The following is a 19,354-nucleotide window of genomic DNA, read 5'->3' on the forward strand; positions in this document are numbered from 1 at the left end:
AGCAAAATCCAGAGTAAAGCCTTCAGTAATTTCAGTAGAACTGCTGTCAGATTCACTGCCCACCAGATGGTACAGTCAGTGAAGTGCTCTAGTATTCTTTGAGATGTAAAATACCACACGAATATATGTTCCTCCTCTAACTCTTTTACCTATATTGTAGGAACCAAAAGCTACCTGCCATATTTTGAACATTTTCTGCAGGAAAACATTTTGGAAAGGAGGAGACTGGCTGAAGAAGTTTCCCCTAACTGCTGCTTCTCTAATGCGGAACAAAGCCACATTCCTAAAAGGCATGGAGAAGGGGCTGGTTAAAATCAAATTGCGCTGCTTTCCCTATTTCCAGAGTACAAACCTCCACATATGGAACACCCATCTAATACGTACTTTTCAAGCCTTGCAGTATATACGGCTCAGATTTTTTTTCTGTCTGAATTATTTGTTTCCCATTACCAGTGTGTAAAACTGTATTGTGTAGGATCTGCACATCAAGCAACATAAAGGTGTAAGATGGAAACCATCCACTTACTGAACACTCTGCATTGAAATCTCTTGCACGTGATCAGATAGTAAAGGTATAGTGTTCACAGCTCACTCCTACTAATTAATTAGTGACTTCTATCTTATTCCTACTGGAAGGATAATCATATCCCAGGCAACTACCACAGTAAACATGCAAATACTGATTAATGTGAAAGACTGAACACTAATGAACTAAACCCAAAGTGGGCAAAATTAAAAATATATATATAATTTAAAAAGATCGCTCTTACCTTTATTTTCCAAGATGAAAGAAGAAATGATGCGGTCCCATTCTTCATTCTTTGTATCTAACAGTACTAAGACCAGGTCAAATCTGCTCAGCAGAGGACTGCCAAGAGCTATGTTAACGGAGACAGATTCATTAGGGTCATAATGGCCTTTTGGATTTGTGGCTGCCAGTATAGTTGTCCTTGTATTAAGCTTGCACACCAAGCTAGAGAAAAGTATGACAGACATTATAGTTGAATTAAACTGGGTAGAGGAAATGATTTCAAAGCGTAACCACAATTATCACTTTTTTGTGTTTTACAGAGCACATCTTATCTTGAAAGACCATAAAGAGCTAAACAATATACGCAATTATTATATTAATATATATTACATGTGAAGTATTTCTCAGTCGGGGAATAGCAACTAGACAGAAAGACCATGATCAGGACACCAGAAGTAACACAATAGGTAATGTGTCCATGAGTAATCTATATATACAGCTAGGTCCTCAGCTGGTGCAAAACCAGTGTAGCATTTCAGAAATAAATGTTATTTGCTGATTTATATAGTATAAAAACTTTTTTTTTTTATGATGGAAGGTAACATTTTAGCTTAATTCACATTTTAAGAAAACAAAATAAATTGTAGTATACATGTATGTTTTACTCCTATGGCTAAGCATGTTACGGACATTAGCACAACTAAACAATGATGGCAGCCATATTAGCTGTTTTTTAGGGAAATAGTTATTTTCCTCTCTTAATTATGCTATCTTGACATGTGTTTTCAGATGTAGGGAGATATTTTTGTTCTAGCAGTCCAAATGTAATCCCTCCAGTTACAGCAGCAGCAAGAGTATTCTAACTTTGGTTTGTCATTGAGCTATTTCTAGTCACCTCCATAGTAACTGTTACCTCATGTCCAGAGCTCTTCTGTAATTGAGAGGAAGGACCACAGTTTTTCTATTAGAGTATAGTCGATGGGAAAAGAACCTTAACTCCCATACAGTAAAATAAGAGCTTAAATTAACAAAGTAATTAACCCCTCTATGTTAAGTTATGTCTTAACTTAAAAAATCCTTACTATATGTAGTCCTTAAAAGTGAGCAACTGAGGCTATCTGTGCAAGTTAGCAAAACTGGGTTTGAGGGGTCTACAAAACCCAAGCAACTGCAACAAGGAATCTAGCTAAAGTATGTCTCTGTCTAACAGTGCTGATAGGACCATGTCATTTCCAAGTATTTGGCCCCAACTGCACACTGCTGGCAAAGGTTAGTAACATTACTTGTCCAGTTCATGCCTAGCATATTTACAGGGGATGTATTAGTAGTGAGTTGGCATGCGGGAGATACCATGACACTACGATTCTTTCAAATTATCCAAAGAAGTTAGTTAACAAAAAAGCAGCAAAACTGGAAGAGGAAATTTTATCTAAAAAATTTGTGACAGGCACCTGAATCAAAATAATTCTGAAAAAATGCAGTCATTTAGATTGATTGTCCTCATCTGCTCCCAGAAAAATACCATCAGTATCTTGTCATGTCTCTGTACCCTTCAGCATTTCACAGACCAAACTAGAAGGAAGTGTAACAAGACTTGCACAAAGCCAGCAGCAGGCCTGTCCCGAAAAAGACAACTGCAGAAATTCCAGATTTGAACACACACATTGGTTTGAAAAGGAAAGCAAGAAGCTGAAAGTTGGAGTTTATATTCGTGACACACCCAGTAGATAAAAGCAAACTACTTCTTCTGTTACCATTCAGTATTTCTGAATTTTAGGCAAACAAAAATCCTCGCTTCTGAGTTCCAATACAAATTTCACAAAGTTCCTCATTTCACTTATAACTATTATGACAACTCCCACTAAAAAAAAAGCAAAAACCACAAAGTCTTCTTAGGAACATGCCTTTTCCTGAAGTGGTAGATTGAAAACAAAATAGTGCAGAGGATATGTATTTATTCTGGTTGTGTGCAGCCACTGGTCCATTGCACTGCCCTTTGAAATGTTGGCTCACCCAGTTTAAGAATACCATGAAGAACAAAACTATACAGTACAACAAACAAAACAGTTACATTTAATCAGCATGGCAAACCTGTCTCCAACACATTTGATGTCTGAGTACAAGAGAAACATCCTATGCTATTTTGTCACATACAGTAACATGCCACTTACCCTGCCTTAGCTACACTAATGGTTTGTTGTTCCATTGCTTCATGGATACTGGTTCTGTCATGCTCTTTGATACTATTGAACTCATCAATACAGCAAAGGCCTCCATCTGCAAGCACCAAGGCTCCAGCTTCCAAGTTCCACTCCCCGAAGTCCTTCACAGCAGTCACTGTCAAACCTGAAGAAGCAATTACTTCAGTCAGCCTTTCCCTTGAAATGCAGGAGTGCACTTCAGTGAAAGAAAGGGACTCAGCACACTGGCTTGTACCACAGACAGAAGGCAAGACAGCAGGTTAGCTTCACCACCTAACTCTACCATGTAATTCAGTTTACACCTACCAGTAAGAAATGCTGCTATTATTATGCAGGTCAGCCTGAATCTGCTGAACAGACTCTGCTAAGCTTCCCGTGTTTGGTAATAACTTGTTTTAGGACACTGATAAACGTACAAAAGTGATTACGGTTAAAAGACTGCATCTGTTAAGTCAAACTGAAATTTGGGGTAGATGCAAAGATAGGAAAATTACAGAATGGATACACATAGCTCCTCCTTCCCATCAACTATTAAAACAGACAAAGATTCCAGAGCTGCAAAATGAAGCTTGGAAAAATAAACTATTTCAAATATTCTGGCCTCAGGAAGCTGAGACAGATTCTCACTTTGAACTAAGACAATAAGGTCTCTTTTTGAGATCTGGTTCCTTTAAGCATTAAGCTAAAATGAAAAGCCAAAGATGCTCACAGATGAAATGAAAAAAAGAGTTCCCAGCAGGTATCTGTAAACCTATGCGTGACACAACACTGTGTGCATCACAGGCCAGAAAAACTTCCTGATACGTCCTCCGGTTACAGATCTACACATTCAATTTTACACTTCCTCTAGTAATGACTTCTATGATGCAATGCTGACACACTTCTGAATGTGGATTAAGAGCCTCAGGACAATTCTACTACTAAGCAGTAAACAACATTTAAAACTGGGATTGTATTTGGGGCTGTAACGAAACCTGTGGGAATGGCCGCTCATTATCAAATATGTGCAGCTCCTCTCAAACTTTGTTCTCCCTATTTCCCAGCCTTTTCTCTATCTTTAGTCCTTCTTTGTCACTCTGCAGCGTTCAGCTCAAAATATCCTAGTAGCTGACAAGCTGCAACCAGCCTAAAATCTCCTGGAATGCTAGGGCAAAACTAACCAAAGGATCCCTCCACTAAAACTTCAGGAGGTCCCGAGAAGAGAGGTTGCTGCCTTCTCATCCCTGTGTAGATGACCACAGTAGCTGTTCTCTCCCAAACAGCCAGTGAAATGTTATTGGAAATACATGTTTCCTGCTAAGATATCACATATTTTAGCTTGTTAAGAAGAATCTCTTTCATTGTGTCCCGTTTTTCCTGGTTTTCTGGAGTCTATAGCCCAGTACTAACCACACAACAACTTGGGCAGTCAATTACATAGCAGAATTATGAAAACCAAAATAACCTCTAGTCATCTGACAGACACATGGAGAAAGTTATAAAAAAATAATAGCGAGCAACAGATCAGGCAAGCATGCAGACAACGCCTTTCTTTGTAAATACAAACCAAAAGTGTCATCTCCTTTCAAAACTCTGCACAAGGTCGGTGGTTTGCTGAAGGACCCTGTACCTTCCTACTGCACAAACTCCCCTGCATCTGAGGTCTCCCGGCAGGAAGGTCAGCCTGCGTGTGTATTACTTCCACGGACTCTCCACCTGGGGTTAGTAGGGAAAACCAGGACCTAGCCCACCTCTGCTCCCCACTGTCCCAAACACCAGACCCCACAGAGGCAGCAGGCCTGTTAATGGGTGCTTGGGCAACACATTGCTGCTGGCTGTCCCCTGTGCCAAGAAGGCCTAAGATGGCCTCCTCTGAGGACTTCCTGCTGCTGCAAGGAATATGTTTCACTTCCTGATTTATTATTTCACTTAAGGCCTCCTTTAGACGATTAAGTGTGGCTTCTTGGAAACACTGCTGTTTAAAGGGTAATTCCCGATCCCTCAGCAAGCTCCCTGTGGATTGATCTCCCTAGCTACGCAGATTCGCTGCAGACTCCGGGACCACACGGAGCAGCCCGGAAACCCCGCACCCCACTGGCAAAACCCCGGTTATCCAGCGAGCGCCCCATGAAGGAGACGTTTCCCGCTGCACAGCCTCCTCGCACACACCACCGGCAGCAGGAGGTCGGGGCGCCGGGGGCCCGCGGGGGCTGCCCCTGCCCCGGGCCAACCCGAGAGCCTGCCCGGGCAGGCCCCGGCCCCGGCGCACCGGTAGCGTTAACGCCAAACCCTAACGGCCGCGACCCCGCGCGCCGCCTGGCCGCCTCGGGAAACGGCAGAAACCGCCTTTGGGGGGCGGAAAGGGGAGGAACCGAGGCGACAGCACATGGCGAAAACCCGGCAGCGAGGAGGAGCCAGGAAGGCGCCGGGCCCCGCCCGCCCCGCGGCCCCGCCCCGCGCGGCGCCGCCGTTGCCCGCCCGTTTCCCCGTGGTGCCGGACGGGGGCGCCGCGACGAGCGGCGAGACGCGAGAGGCAGCGGCGGGACCCATCTTGTTGCCGCTCGGCGCCGCGGCTCGGGGAGGAGGGCCCTAGCCCAGCGTGCGGCCAATCCGGGCGGGCGCTGGCGGCGAGCAGGGCAGAATGGGCTGTAGTTTAGTGAAATAGGAAAGCTGCAAACAGTGTGGAGTGTTCCTGGTGTAAATAAAAGGGGGGAAAAAAAAAGTTTCTTCAAGTCACAGCTCTACGGCCTCGCTCAGACAGTGGCACTGGGGTTTGTGCGTTGCCAAAAACCAACACATTGGACTTTATTGTGCTGCATTAACACGCTCTTCCTATTGTTTGTGTTTTTTTCAAAATATGGCAAAGGTTCAGGTGAACAATGTAGTGGTGTTGGATAATCCTTCTCCTTTCTACAATCCTTTCCAATTCGAAATCACATTTGAGTGCATAGAGGACCTGTCTGAAGGTGAGTAGATTTTTTCCCAATACGGATTTTGTAACCCAGGGCTGTTAGTTCCAGGGTTTTTAAGGTTTAAACTTTGCAAAGGCCTGGTTCTACAATTTAACAGTTTCTCCTTCACTGCATCGCTGTGCCTAGATGAAAGGATGTGCTTGCAGGCGGCTGAAACGCTCGTTTAAAATCGCTCGCGCCGAGCCCGCCGGGGAAAGTTGATGGCTTATTTCGCCCTCGCCGCCGAGCCGGGGGGCTGCGTCGCCCGGCCGGGCCGTGCATTTGGTAACGCAGGCTTTAAGTTGCGAGGAACTTGTTTGAGTGGTGGTAGCCATGTTGCCAGCTTTGTGTGTGTGGGGGAGAGTGTGCGTGAGAGGGAGAGGGTTAACCGAGCCCGGCTCGCAGGCAGCGCTGCGCCAGAGGGGAGCTGAACTGTTGCTGAGCGAGTAGCGATACACCGGGACGTTACCGGACGCGGGCGAAACGTTTCGGCGCAAACGTTTCACGGGGCTCGTGCTCGATTTTAATACTTTAAAAAAAAAAAAAAAAAAAAAAAAAAGGAAGGAAGGTGGCTTTCGGAGGCCGGGGCGGGCTGGCTCACGGCGGCTTCAGGGCCGACCGCGGCGTGTGCGGCGCGGCGGGGAGCGGGCGGGATGGCGGTGCGTTAACTGTGCGGGCGCCGTGCCGGTGGGGGAGGGGGCCGGCGGCCAGCCACTATTTTTGGAAGTCACTCGAAAGTTACCGGCTGCCGCCGGGAGGACAGCCCCGGCGGCGGCGCCGCCGCCCCGCGAGGACCCCCCGCCTCAGCCGGGGGCCCCCGGCCGTGCGCCCCGGACCCCGGCGGAGGGGCGCGCCGCGCCGCTGCCGGCGGGAGGCGGACGGGCGGGCTCCCGCCTTCTGCTCAGCCGGGCGGGCCCGCACTGCCCTCGCCACCGCCGCCGCGCCGCAGCGCCTCCCCCCGGGCCGCGGCGGCGGTAGCGCGGCGGGAGTCGCCCCGAAACGCGCGGGGGGCGCGGGCTGCCCCCAGCTCGGGCGGGAGGTGCGCGCGACCGGCTGCCGCCGCGGCGCTGCTGCTGCCAGCGGGGAGGCGGCGGCGGCCGTTAGCCGCCCGCTCTGAGGGGACGGCCGCGGGCATCGCCGCCGCGGGGATCGCGCAGCCGGCGGCTTGAGGGAAGGGGAAATAAAAACTAAGTTCAGAGGTGATAATATCGGGGGGTGGTGGTATCGACTTCATCCCGCCTGCTTCTGTGAGAGTGCCTGCTCGCACATGCCGGTGGCCGGTGCAGCGCAGCTGGTGCCGGCCGCGCTCACCCCGCCCCGGCCCCAGCGTGAGGCGCAGCTCCGCGGGACCGTGCTGCTGGCGGGAGCGCGGGGCGAGCCCTGCCTGTGCCTGAGCCCTCCTGCAGGCCGCGGCCGCCCTCCCCGGCCGACGCACCCCGCTCTGAAACTCGGAGGCGTTAGCTTGGGTCGCCTGCCCATGCTGAGGGGGCTGGCTGCCTCCAGTCAGCCTGGGCGTAGTTGGGGTGCACCCCTCGCCTGCAAGCGGGGTGGCACGCAGCGGTGCACTCGGGAGAGGGCCAGGCACCATGCCTTGCCTTCCAGTTGTGCACAGCTGCGCGTCACGTGCTGCTCCTCACTGTGTGGATTTACATCACGGTTAATCCAGGACAATCGGGATGAGCAGAATTAGATAGTCTTCCGCCAAATTCTCCATTCCCTTCCCCCATCTAAATACAAGTTGGACTACAGGACCAGTGCAGGAGAAGCACTGTTATCTTTCACATAGAAAACTAAAATTAAATGCAACCTTCCTATAGTTTATGAAAAAATTGCTGTCATTATTTTAGCTTTCACATGCAAATATGTCTATTGTCCTTCTTTTCAGTTAGTCCTGTGCACTACTGGTCTAAAAGTAAATTCATAAAGTCCAGCCCCCTCTCCCACCCCTCCCCCCTTCTTAAAGTTATCATTCCATATCAGGAATCCTAAAAAGCATTGGATCAACCTATTAAAGATGTAATTTAAAATTTATTTTTAAAAAGTCTGTTTTTCAGTACTAAATATTACTGGTCTGGAAGGAGTTCCATACTGTTCTGCTAAAATAATAGCACACGATGGCATGATAATCTTAAATAACTTAGCCTAAAAGTACTCAGTTGTTGTGTATGGTAACTTACACTGACCTTGACAAAACAGGTCACTAATTCACCTGGATTAGTAGCCTGCATGCAGTATTGGCAGTAGCTAATAGTAGATGCTTACAAGGTAAATAAAACCTCTGATACAGTACCTGGCCAGTTGTGTGTACAAAAGAATAAAATCACTTCCTAAACCCCGCTAAGTATGTTACCTAAAAACTGAAAGCTTGTATTAATGCTAAGTGTGATAAACAAGGACTACATTAATGAAGAAATATAGTTGACTGCAATTCTAACGCAGTCAAATTCTGTTAAAGTGCTAGTTTTTTCTTTGCTTATGTTATGGTTTCTTGATGCAGGACTGGAACTTAACATAGACCTTTGGATTTTGTGGAGCATACAAATAAAGTAAATAGAATAGGATACAGGTTATTGTTTTTGCATACATAATCAGGGCATTACTCATACAGCAAAAATAATACAAACCCTACCATGACCATTTTTAAGGGACTGTTTTGAAGCAACAGTTTCATTACAAAAAATACTGACTTTTTAGTACCATTCTTCCATGATGGTGACCTTCTTGTTTTCGTATGTTTTAAAAAAAACCCAAACTTTTAGGATTAGTTTTATATGCATGTATCTCTATGTGTTCTTATATCAGAAAGTGAATTGCTGGCCCAGAAAAAGCTGATGAATGCTAATATGCTGGTTCAGTTTTCAAACACCTGTGGTGGAGAGGGTAAGTTAGAAAAAGCAGTGAATTGTAAGAAATGCTTGATTTTGTTGCATCGTGTTAAGAAGCAAAATGCTACATTTAATATTTTTGCCTGTAATTCCATTTCAGGATGTGGACAAAATCCTAACACTAGTATATTCAATGAGAATATGATCTAATCACAATCTTGTATACCAGGTCACACAAGTTATGTGTGAAAGAATGGGGGCATACAGTTAGCATATCTGGTGCTTGCACAGTGGATGCTCTTATTCAATTAACTACCTAACTGGATCTGTATGGTATAAGCTATAAGGTGTATATGTATATATATGTGTGTGTGTATGTGTGAAAAGTGGAATTTCTTTTGGGGAAGTGAGTCAATATTTAGGGCATGCCACACTGAGGCACATAGGCTTCATCGTTATGCTGGGGCCATTCAGACAGCTTTTGATAAAATTCTGAATGCATCTGCCAACAAATAAGTGGGCCCTGTCCTCTCTATAAAATCTGAGAATTAACCTATGAAATAGAGGGGCACCTCCAGTACTGACTAAATGGAGAAGGATGGTGGGATGGTCCAGTTCATGGGAACTGGAATAGACATAGATAAACTTCTCCATGAAGACAGGTCCTCATTCCTTTAGGCCAGTTGCTATCGAATAAATTTTAGGTGAAGCAGAAGAGTAGAGAGGCAAGAGTGGAAGACCCTTAACTGTAATGATAAGTATTTTTTTTTCTTTTTTACTTTTACTGTAGATTTGGAATGGAAAATAATTTACGTGGGTTCAGCTGAAAGTGAGGAGTATGATCAGGTGTTAGACTCTGTTTTAGTAGGACCTGTTCCTGCGGGCAGACACATGTTTGTATTTCAGGTAAGTTTGTTGATTCATTTTTTTCTGAAAGAGTTGTGTTTATTTGATGTTTAAAGATGACTGTATAAGACTAAGTGGTACTGGAAAAATAATGGTTAGCTAGAAAAGTATTTCAGACATCGCTTTAGGTATGATGCACCTTACTTTAAAGTCTGTTCATGAACTGATGTTTTTTGCCCCTGATACTTCCACTGTAATGCTTTCACTTGTGAGATCAATAATTAGAGATATTAATATAAGGATTGTTCCTGTAGCTACCAATAATTTTGACCAGTCTGGTGTATAAACATACTCCAGGCCACTCAATACTTGAGTGTCAGTTACTTGGTTTACACTAGCATGATCAGCCTTGTTCTACTGCAGTTGGTGGCAGTTGTGGGCAATCTGAAGAATTAGGTTAGTGCAGACATCATCTTCAGAAGATGTAAATTGTAAATGGTAAAACTTGGGCAGAACAATCATGAATTCAGCTCTGTTTGGCAGGATAAATGTTCAACTGTGACATTTGACTAAGCAGGCTAAATTGCAACACAATATAGAAATTTGTAAAATAAGACAGAATTTCAATGGTAGATAGCAGACATTTAGGAGGCAAGTGTTTAAAATCAAGACTGTCCCACAAATTCTGGAGTTTGTGACAATCCCATGAAATACTGCTGTTAAAGCCAGAAGTTACTAAGAAGGAGTAATTGAGGAAAGGAAGACTGAGAAAGAGCAGCACTAAGATGGCTTAATAGCCTAGTGTTTTCCATTTTAGGTCAGTGAGAGGGGGGAAAAAAAAAAAAAGCAGACTTAAGTCTTAGACAAGCTTTTATATCAAAACTATAATTTAGCTCACTTTTTCTCCATTTATCCAGTACTAGTATTTTGTCTTGTAAACTGGCAGTAAAATCCATCAGCTGGAAAAGCAGACTTAAACAGAGAGCAGCTTACTGAACTATGCTACCTTCCCAAGTACTAGAAATTCATGCAACTGTTTAAGGGCAAATACACACTGGAGTACAAACATTTTTCAAGAAGAACTCTAATGAATAAGCCTTTCTTATTCCCCACAGTCATTACAATTGTTTTAAAAAATATTGTTGAGGTTTGAGACACAAATGAGAAAGGCATGTTGATTAAACATGTAAGCCCCAAGTACTTGAAAGTTTCAGGGTACATCTGAAACTTATAAATAAAGGGAAACTTTCTTACAGGGCAGGCTAAAGGAACAGCTATTAAGATCTGAGGCTGGAGGTTACACTTAACAACCACATATGTGCAAATCAATCTTGAAAAATTCCTGTTTGGTTTTGGAGCTGGGCCTAATTTTTCCTCACAATAAATAAAGCAAACGTTTAACAAACTCATCCCTTATTAACAATTCTTCCATTTTCAAGCTGGTTTAGCTTATGGCATTAACTGATCAGAAGCAGGTGATCCTCCAGTAGCCTTGAAAGGGGCTACCCTGTAGCACTTTATCCACAGAAATTAGCTGGCATTTATAGTTCTAATTTAAAAGATGCAGTAATCTCAGTTAAGTTACAAAGATTCATTGTTGATGGTGATGGGAAGGAGTGGGGGAAGGTGCTCATGAAAGGCATATTTTAGTTGTGTCACATAGGAAAGCCTTGAAAATGAAATTTATGGGGTTTGCAGTTTCTGTAGGATGGACTCATCAATTATAGCCTGGTTATAAATGACACTACAGTTAAATTTGGAGTAGGTGTATAAACATTTTGCTTAGATTGGAATAGGTACTGTAAGAGATTCAGTACACCTTCTTTTATGATAAATTATCCCTTTTATTTCTTATGTAAGTAACTGTGATCTAAGGACATTTGACTTCAAGAGCATTGGACTGTAGGTGAGGGTAGGACTCTGCTAATGTGTACATAGGAGGCTACCAAAAAAACAAGTGCTGTAAAAAGCATTTGCTGATGACAGAATGTACTTTACTCACCAAACTGAAGCTGCCTGGGAGATGAAGAGAACTAGTGAGGGAATGCCAGAATGGGGGCAAAGTGTAGAACTGCAGGAAGTACATAATGTAAAGAAGAGAGATTATATTCACTAGAGACAGCACAGAGAAAGGAACTTTGCAGAGATTTAAAAGTTTTCAGATATAATCTACTGTAGTTTTTTCTAAACAGAAAAATGGCTGAAACAGCTAATAAAATGGAGTACCATACAGCTAAAATACCAGGGATGATGAAACTGCCTTTGTGAAACAAAAGCTGTGTGTATCAGTTGGAAAGTCAGCTTTATATACAGAAGATATAGAATATTGTACTTCTCAGACTTACACAATCACCTCTTTTAACATTTAGAAAGTTTTTGAATATAGTATTAGTCTCACAGCCTGACCTATTTGGATATAAATACCAAGATGGAAGTAGTGAAACCTGATTCCTCCTCTCTCATCAAACACACTTGAGGAATTGTAATAAATTCTCAGAAACTTCATTTTGAAGCTATGGATACTTAAACAATTTACTGTCTTTAGGTAGGAATATGACCTTACACTAAATTAGCTACTCTGCAGTAATGGCTATCTGTATACATACACCATGTGGAAAAACAAGGTAGTTCAAGACAACATATACTGCGAGTGATTACATATGCTAGAAATTATTTAAGGAATTTAAGAATGGTATATTAAGATAGTGATTTTTTATGCAGAAGTTAATCGTACTGCCTCCTTTTGCCTACCAAAATACCTGTTTGCAGCTGCTTGCTTGTCACTTACTCATACCTGTGTTCTATCTTCCTCTTCATTTTTTTCACCTGTTTATGATCATCTGTTTCCTGGGGAATGAAGAGGTTTCACATCCAAGGCATGAAGTTCAAAATCTGTGAAAACTACTTTTTAAACAGTGTTCAATTTCTCTTTGACAGTCAGCAAAACAAGGTTTGAGAGGGATTAAGAAAGAATACTTCTGTGGGTTCACAGCTGTATCATAGGACATTATGGGACATAAGATGATGGGAGCCTGGAAGAGCTAAAATCCCAGGGCATGAGTCAAGTTTCATGGAGGTTAAATGAAACAGTATCCTCTATCTATAATGGCCCACTGTGGAATTTTAAGTAATTGCGTGGTTCTGGGCACTGATAGAACAAGACTACTGAATTAAAATAGTGATTTCATCTGTACTGGCAGTTCTTGTGTTTTCTTGGAGCCTCTACACTTCTACTCCTTGGTCATCTTTTCCATTTCTATATACAAGTTATGAAGCTATTTGGTCACTTTCTGTTCCCTTCAGGACTGGAGGAAGGTGTGTTCCACTTGAGTCCCTTGTTGTTTTTCCCCCCTCTACTGGATTTGTACCTGAAGGGTCCAATTCATCTAATTCTCCTGCAAAGCACCTACAGCTCCGTTTAAAAAGCTGGTGGTTTGAAGGCTCAGAATTGAAATAACAAAAAAGAGAAGCCAATGATGCACGACCACTAGGTCCCAAATTTCTCAGTGCTAGAGAACATAAATACTAGAAAAAAACAGCAATGAGAGGGACAGCAAGAATTAATCCCATTCATCCTCTGTCCTCAGGCAGGATTCATTACACTTGAACCATTCTAACAAGTGTTGTTCATGCTAACTTATCACAACACAAGTGTTCATTGCTGGCTTCAGATTTCATGCAAAATTGTAAATATGAGGCAGTTTAATGCTTAGATTGCTGTTACCTTAAATCTTAGACCAAAATGAAGCATCATATTTTATCAATAAATGTTTAGCTAGAAAGCATCTTAAAAGACTGATTTAAACCACATTTTGTGAGGCAAATTTCAGTGATTATTAATAAACTGCAGTGCCATGGTAAGTAAGGACAATGAAGGAGATTGTCTTTTGCCTTCTTCCACATGCCTAGGTTTGTTAAAATGTATGCAGTTAAATTTATCATCTCTGAGACATTTGACATATTTCCAACCAATATGCAATTCTAATTAATAGACAATTCTGACAAAGTAGTTTATTCCTTTCCTGAAGAATCTGTGGGACATTTCAGACCTCACTGTGGTCTGTCCCTTCTCTTGATGAGATATAAGTTACAGTCTGTTTTTTAAGGGTTTAGTCTTGTTACATACAAGTCTTTAGTCTTGTTATATAATCACCCTTGAGAAGACTCAGCACACAATATTACTGCATTCTAAGTAATTCCCTCTCTGGAGGATAGTGTCCTAAATTCAGGGTTGATGTCCTTGAAAAAGCAGGTATATTTTCTTATTAACGTGAAGAAAAATTTAAAGCTTGCATATAGTCTACTTAGCTGCTAAGACATACTGTTCCAGAGTTCCCTGCTAGATAGACATATAGTATTGATTTTTATTTTAATCAACCTTTCCCTTTCACATTTAGGCTGATGCACCTAACCCAGGGCTTATTCCAGATGCAGATGCAGTAGGTGTAACAGTTGTGTTAATTACATGCACCTATCGAGGTCAAGAATTTATTAGAGTCGGCTACTATGTAAACAATGAATATACTGAAACAGAACTGAGAGAGAATCCACCAGTAAAACCAGATTTTTCTAAGGTAAGACATATTCTGTTCTAGTCATACATCAAAGGTATACTTACAAGAAAAGGTTTTCCTAAACAAAACCAAACCCCAAATGATTCTATGGAGTACATGAAACCGGACATCAAATAATGGAAAAAGACTTGGAGGAACAAATTAGAAGTGCCATGTAGTTGCCATTAATCTGGAAGACATTCAGAAACCAGTAACAGTTTCTGCTAGCTTGAAATCTTGACTGGACTTTATTATTATTTTACACTGACTATGTGAAATAAACTGCTGGGTTCCCTCTACTTCCCTCTACCATTGATAACAGAGTGGTTCTGTTCTGTGGAAAAACAGAGAATTGTTTTTTCTAGGACTGTCAACCTGGAACTAGCTTTTAAGTATTAATTTAACACAGTCCCTACCCACCTGTACTATTGTTACAGCTGCAGTTTCTGCATACCACTAACAAACAAACTGAAAAACAACTAACTTATGGATAAACTGAGGCGAGAATATTGGTAACCTGGTAAGAGCAGGCTGGATAACTAGACAATCAGTGAACAATTTGACCAAGGAAGTATTAAGTTTAGAAAAAAAAAATTAAAAAATATTTTCAAGGTAAAAACTGAACCAGGACTAGAATTAAAATGAGGTGTGCAATAGAATTATTTGGAGCCTAATGCCTTGAAAAAGAACTTAAGCAAAAATTAGTGAATCAAAATCCTGTGAAATACTCTATACAGACAGATTCCTGCAGAAACCAACCAGGTTCTACATGGCGTCTTGTTTTGCTTTCATGGAACATTCTGTGGGGCTGAGAGTTTTCTCTTTATGAAAATTGATGTATACATAAACACACTCATGTGCAGAAGTTGTGTGATGGTGAAAATAAATTTTGTAAAATTATTTTTCAAGTTTGCATGAATTATATGATTGGATATTTGAAAAATGACTAGGGTAATGTATATACTGTAATGACTGGTACAGAGATAATCCACAGAGTCCCTAAAACTTAAACTTAAAACTTTTTCAAGCTTAACTAAATTGGTATATAAATTAGTTTTAAAAAGTCACTAATGCTTTTCTATGCTTAATTTTCAGGGATCAGATACTCAGTACACTTGTAAAAAATACTGTTAATTTGGGGGACTCTCAGACTTGCAATCTGTTCCTTTTTTTTTTTCCATAGAAATTACACACTTATTTGTATACTTATTTTTGGTTCGAATGGTGGAATGTTGACTTCCTTTACTTGAACTTAGAAAGCCCTACAACTACTTGTCTTAATTCTTTGTTTTCTATATATAAACAGTTAGCTTGCTCCTATGAAAAAGAACAGTAAAAGCTGTCATGCATTTGTATAGCAGGTTCTTAATTTAACTTTGGGACAGAACTTAAACATACAACCAGAATATATGGTTATTAAACATTTAATTGTAATTGATGGGAAATAGGTCTATTAGGTTGAAAAAGAAATGATCTTCTCAGTTCGCATAAGGGGAGGAATATTTAATGTGAGAGCACTTTGGGGAATAAAATCAGTATTACTACCAAGGCAAACTTTTCCTGTAACCAGTCTTAACTTTCATAATGAGTTGCCAGTGGCTATAATTTGCTCTCCTACAGAGTTAACTGTATTATCTTGAAAATGGTGAAAGATTTGGTGAAAATTAGCCTTTTTTTTTTCTGTATTCATACATGTAACACCTTTTCAAAGGAAAGTGAGGGTCATCCATGAGAATCAAATACACGAGTAATGTCTAGGTGTGTCCACTGCTATTCTATTAATATCTTCCAAATCTCAGGAATGTTTTCATTTGTTTTCACTAAGTTAAAATTAACTAAGGCTTTTTGAAAAAAATCTGAAACATGCTAATATAAGGAAAGGTGGTAATCTTAGATGGGAATAGATAGGTGATGGAATTGATACAATTGTTTCAAAGGCAAAATTGATGCAGAATGAAATGAAGCACTATAGCTAGCAAGCTTTTTTGGGGTGGTTGGTTGTTTTGTTAAAGGCTGACTAAAATGATAAGCACGCTGTTCTTGCAGTGCTGTATCATAGTCTTGAACTCAGGAGGAACAGTTTAAAATGTCTTCAAGAAAGATTTTTTTTTTCAGGTAGGATATCAGATTAAATGAACTAGTGTTGTACTTCTGGTACATATATGGTATCTATACATCCACATTTTGTATGCATTATGCTTTAAAATGAGTTGTTTTACACATACCAACGTTATGGGGAGTAAAAGGAAAAAACATCTTCTGTATGCATATAAACTCCAATTTGAGATGTGCACAAGTATAATCCATATATTTTCTTCCCTCTCAGCTTCAAAGGAATATTTTGGCATCTAATCCCAGAGTCACAAGATTCCACATTAACTGGGAGGACAACACTGAAAAACTGGAAGATGCAGAGAGCAGTAACCCAAACCTACAGTCACTGCTTTCTACAGATGCATTACCTTCAGCATCAAAGGGGTGGTCAACATCAGAAAATTCATTAAATGTTATGTTAGAATCTCATATGGACTGCATGTGACTAACCACCATCATTTTGGTACTGTACATGTGTTAAACTGTAAAAATAACCAGAACTATTTCTCTCAAATTCCATAAGTACATAGTTGACAAGCAATGTGAAGAACTTGTTTTAAAACATCCTGTAGAAAGTTTATAAAGAAAACAGTATTTGAGCAAATTGTGGAATATAAATACAACTATTTTTAAGTAATTGCTTTTTTTCTCTAATGTGTTATTCTGTTTGGTCTAAACTGAACCTGATTAAAGTATACATATTTCCCCCCCCCTTCACTTTGTAAGTACTATTAAAAGCTAAAAGACTGAAAGTTAAAACATGCAGGCAAAATGAAGCAATAATGACTTGTCCTTATCTCTGATACCCAGATTGCCAAATATAAAGTGCCCTTTAATAGCAGCTTAAGAACAAAGCTGTCATTAGATGAAGTTCAAAGAAAAAAGTGCTCTCAAAAAAAAAATATATATATATATATCTGTCTCTCCAAAAATGTCCTCTTACTGTGAAAGCAGACTGCACAGTATAATTTTAGGTGCAAGCTTCTTTTCCTTTCAAGGCACATACTTGTTACTTAAAGCATGCAATTTGAGATTTACCATCTGCTATCTCAGATTTTAGGACTTTCTTTTTTAAATCCCTTGCTGCTTGCTGTTTAGTCAAATTGTGGTTTGTTAAGGACAATGTTTCATTTGGATCTAGGTGGGTACCTCAGCAAAGAACCCTTTTTCAGCCACCCTAATAGCACACACAATTGGTTGGAAGGCTTCAAGCAATTATTAGAAAATTTAAACATCAAAAGGAATGGCATAAGTACTTAAAAATGTTCTTGCAAGATTATCACGTACAATTGCTGGTTCATACTTTTTTTTTGTTAGTATGCTTTATTCTTACAGTCCTTTTAACTAGTAATAAGGAGTTTAAATGTCTTGCTCTTTTTCAGTTTTCCAAAATATCTGGAATTTTAAGACATTTTGGTTTTCTCTCTACCCTTTAAGGCCCTATGCACTGGTACAAATCAAGATTCAGACCCTGTTTTGGCAGGTACTGCACACTCAAGAATACAGTGCCTGCCCTGAAGGTCTTACGGTGAAGCATCCCTATTACCTGAGGCATCCTTGAAGATAAAAGAATGAGGTAGTAATTTGTAAAGACTCAGGACACTATTATGACACTGAACAATTTAGTTATTCCTTCCAATCCTCATCACTTACTATAAACATATATTATATGTGACTACATATGCACTTAAAATTGTAATATGTCATATCAGATAACAAGAGTATAGTTCACTAGTTACTGGTAACCACAGACACTGCGAACCTTTGTAGGTTCCAGGCCCTTTAAAGAAAGGTAAATTTCATGATGACTGACATTTTTCTGAATAAAAATAGAACACACTCTTCCTGCGTTGTCTAATAGGGATGAAGATGTCCTAAGTAGTTAGTATTTCTGTCTTTCACATCATTAGTGAAATTGTCGTCTTTTATAACACTTATGTATATATACATATATATTTTAAAATCAAATTTTCACTGAGAGGCTGAAAGGAATAACTTGATCTAAATGTACATGAACATTTTTTTTTATATGGAAACTCAGCAGTGTACATGGTAGCTGAATAACCAACTTGTACTGAAAGCCATTAATATTTGGAAGCCTAAGTATAATGTATGCTCTTGAAAATCTCCCTGTAATTGTCATAATGATGACTAGCAATTTAAAAATATTAACACTTTAATAGCTGTATGACTTAACTGGTACCCAAAACAAGCCATTGCTTCACTTGAAAGTTGAAATTATGTGAACTTTCTAAGATGACTTATCTTTTGACTTTCACTCATAGTAACACTTTAAGATCTACAGTGACATTTCAGTTTTTTCATAAACTCTATTGTTCTATTTAAGATAGCTCTTAAATGTAAGCATGTAAATAACAGTCATCTGCTGAAAGGCTGGCAGGCTAATGAAGACAAACTTGATTTAAAGCTATCATAATAGTATTTCAGACCCTTGTACCTATTAATGTTAATGACTTAAATGAAAGCATGATCAAATACAAGCATAACCAGAATCCATCCACCAGTAGCATGCAGGCTTCTTAGAAGCAAATGCTACAGAGTGATGGAAGCAAACCGCATTACAGCCATTGCAGAATCAACCACAAAATAGAGTCAGCAACACTGCTTCACCCAGCAAACCAATTAACTTAGAGAAACCAGAAAGACCTATTGCTCTAAGAGAGAAAAAAAAATCTAGCTGTGCACAGGTGAACTCAGGCAGCACTAAACTTCAAACTAGACCAGATGGCATTATGCTGCAGTAGAATTTGGCACCACCTTACCTGACACACATACTAGATGTAGCTGACCCACTACTTACAGGAGGGGGAAAAAAAAATAATCATCCTACTGTGCTTGATGAAAACTAGAAAAGAGCAAACATGCGCACTGTGGAAGAGCCTCAAAATCTTTGTAAGAGGAACAGTCTTGCTAGGCTCTTTGAGAGATTGGATGCCTCTCAGGTCTTCAACAGTTCTGTCCAGATCTTAGCACTCCATACACATTGTCTTCTAAACATTACATTCCCTAGCAAAATCAAATTCCACCTATTTCAAATTTAAGAAACCAAATTCCAGTACTGCAGACCTGATCATCAGGTAACATCACAGCACAAACTCACTGGTATTAAAAGACATAATGAATTTAAGTCATC

The 19,354-nt window shown here is 40.7% G+C and overlaps 2 protein-coding genes across 4 annotated transcripts in view; one reads left to right on the forward strand and one right to left on the reverse strand.

Moving 5' to 3' along the window:
- MCM9 (minichromosome maintenance 9 homologous recombination repair factor) overlaps positions 1-19,354 on the reverse strand; it is a 56,025-nt gene that overhangs the window by 17,882 nt on the left and 18,789 nt on the right. For all 3 annotated transcript variants that reach the window (XM_064508921.1, XM_026123520.2, XM_064508922.1), the window contains exons 8-9: positions 2,923-3,097; positions 771-973 (exon numbers count right to left, since the gene is read on the reverse strand). In XM_064508921.1, the coding sequence (XP_064364991.1) occupies positions 771-973; positions 2,923-3,097 (378 nt within the window). The remainder of the gene's footprint in view (positions 1-770; positions 974-2,922; positions 3,098-19,354) is intronic.
- On the forward strand, positions 5,513-16,837 carry ASF1A (anti-silencing function 1A histone chaperone). The gene is made up of 4 exons (XM_026123521.2): positions 5,513-5,897; positions 9,498-9,613; positions 13,951-14,127; positions 16,433-16,837. The coding sequence occupies exons 1-4, from the start codon at positions 5,789-5,791 to the stop codon at positions 16,643-16,645; spliced, it is 615 nt and encodes a 204-aa protein (XP_025979306.1). The 5' UTR covers positions 5,513-5,788; the 3' UTR covers positions 16,646-16,837.

The sequence above is a fragment of the Dromaius novaehollandiae genome, chromosome 3 (assembly GCF_036370855.1).
Source record: "Dromaius novaehollandiae isolate bDroNov1 chromosome 3, bDroNov1.hap1, whole genome shotgun sequence".
NCBI lineage: Eukaryota > Metazoa > Chordata > Aves > Casuariiformes > Dromaiidae > Dromaius > Dromaius novaehollandiae.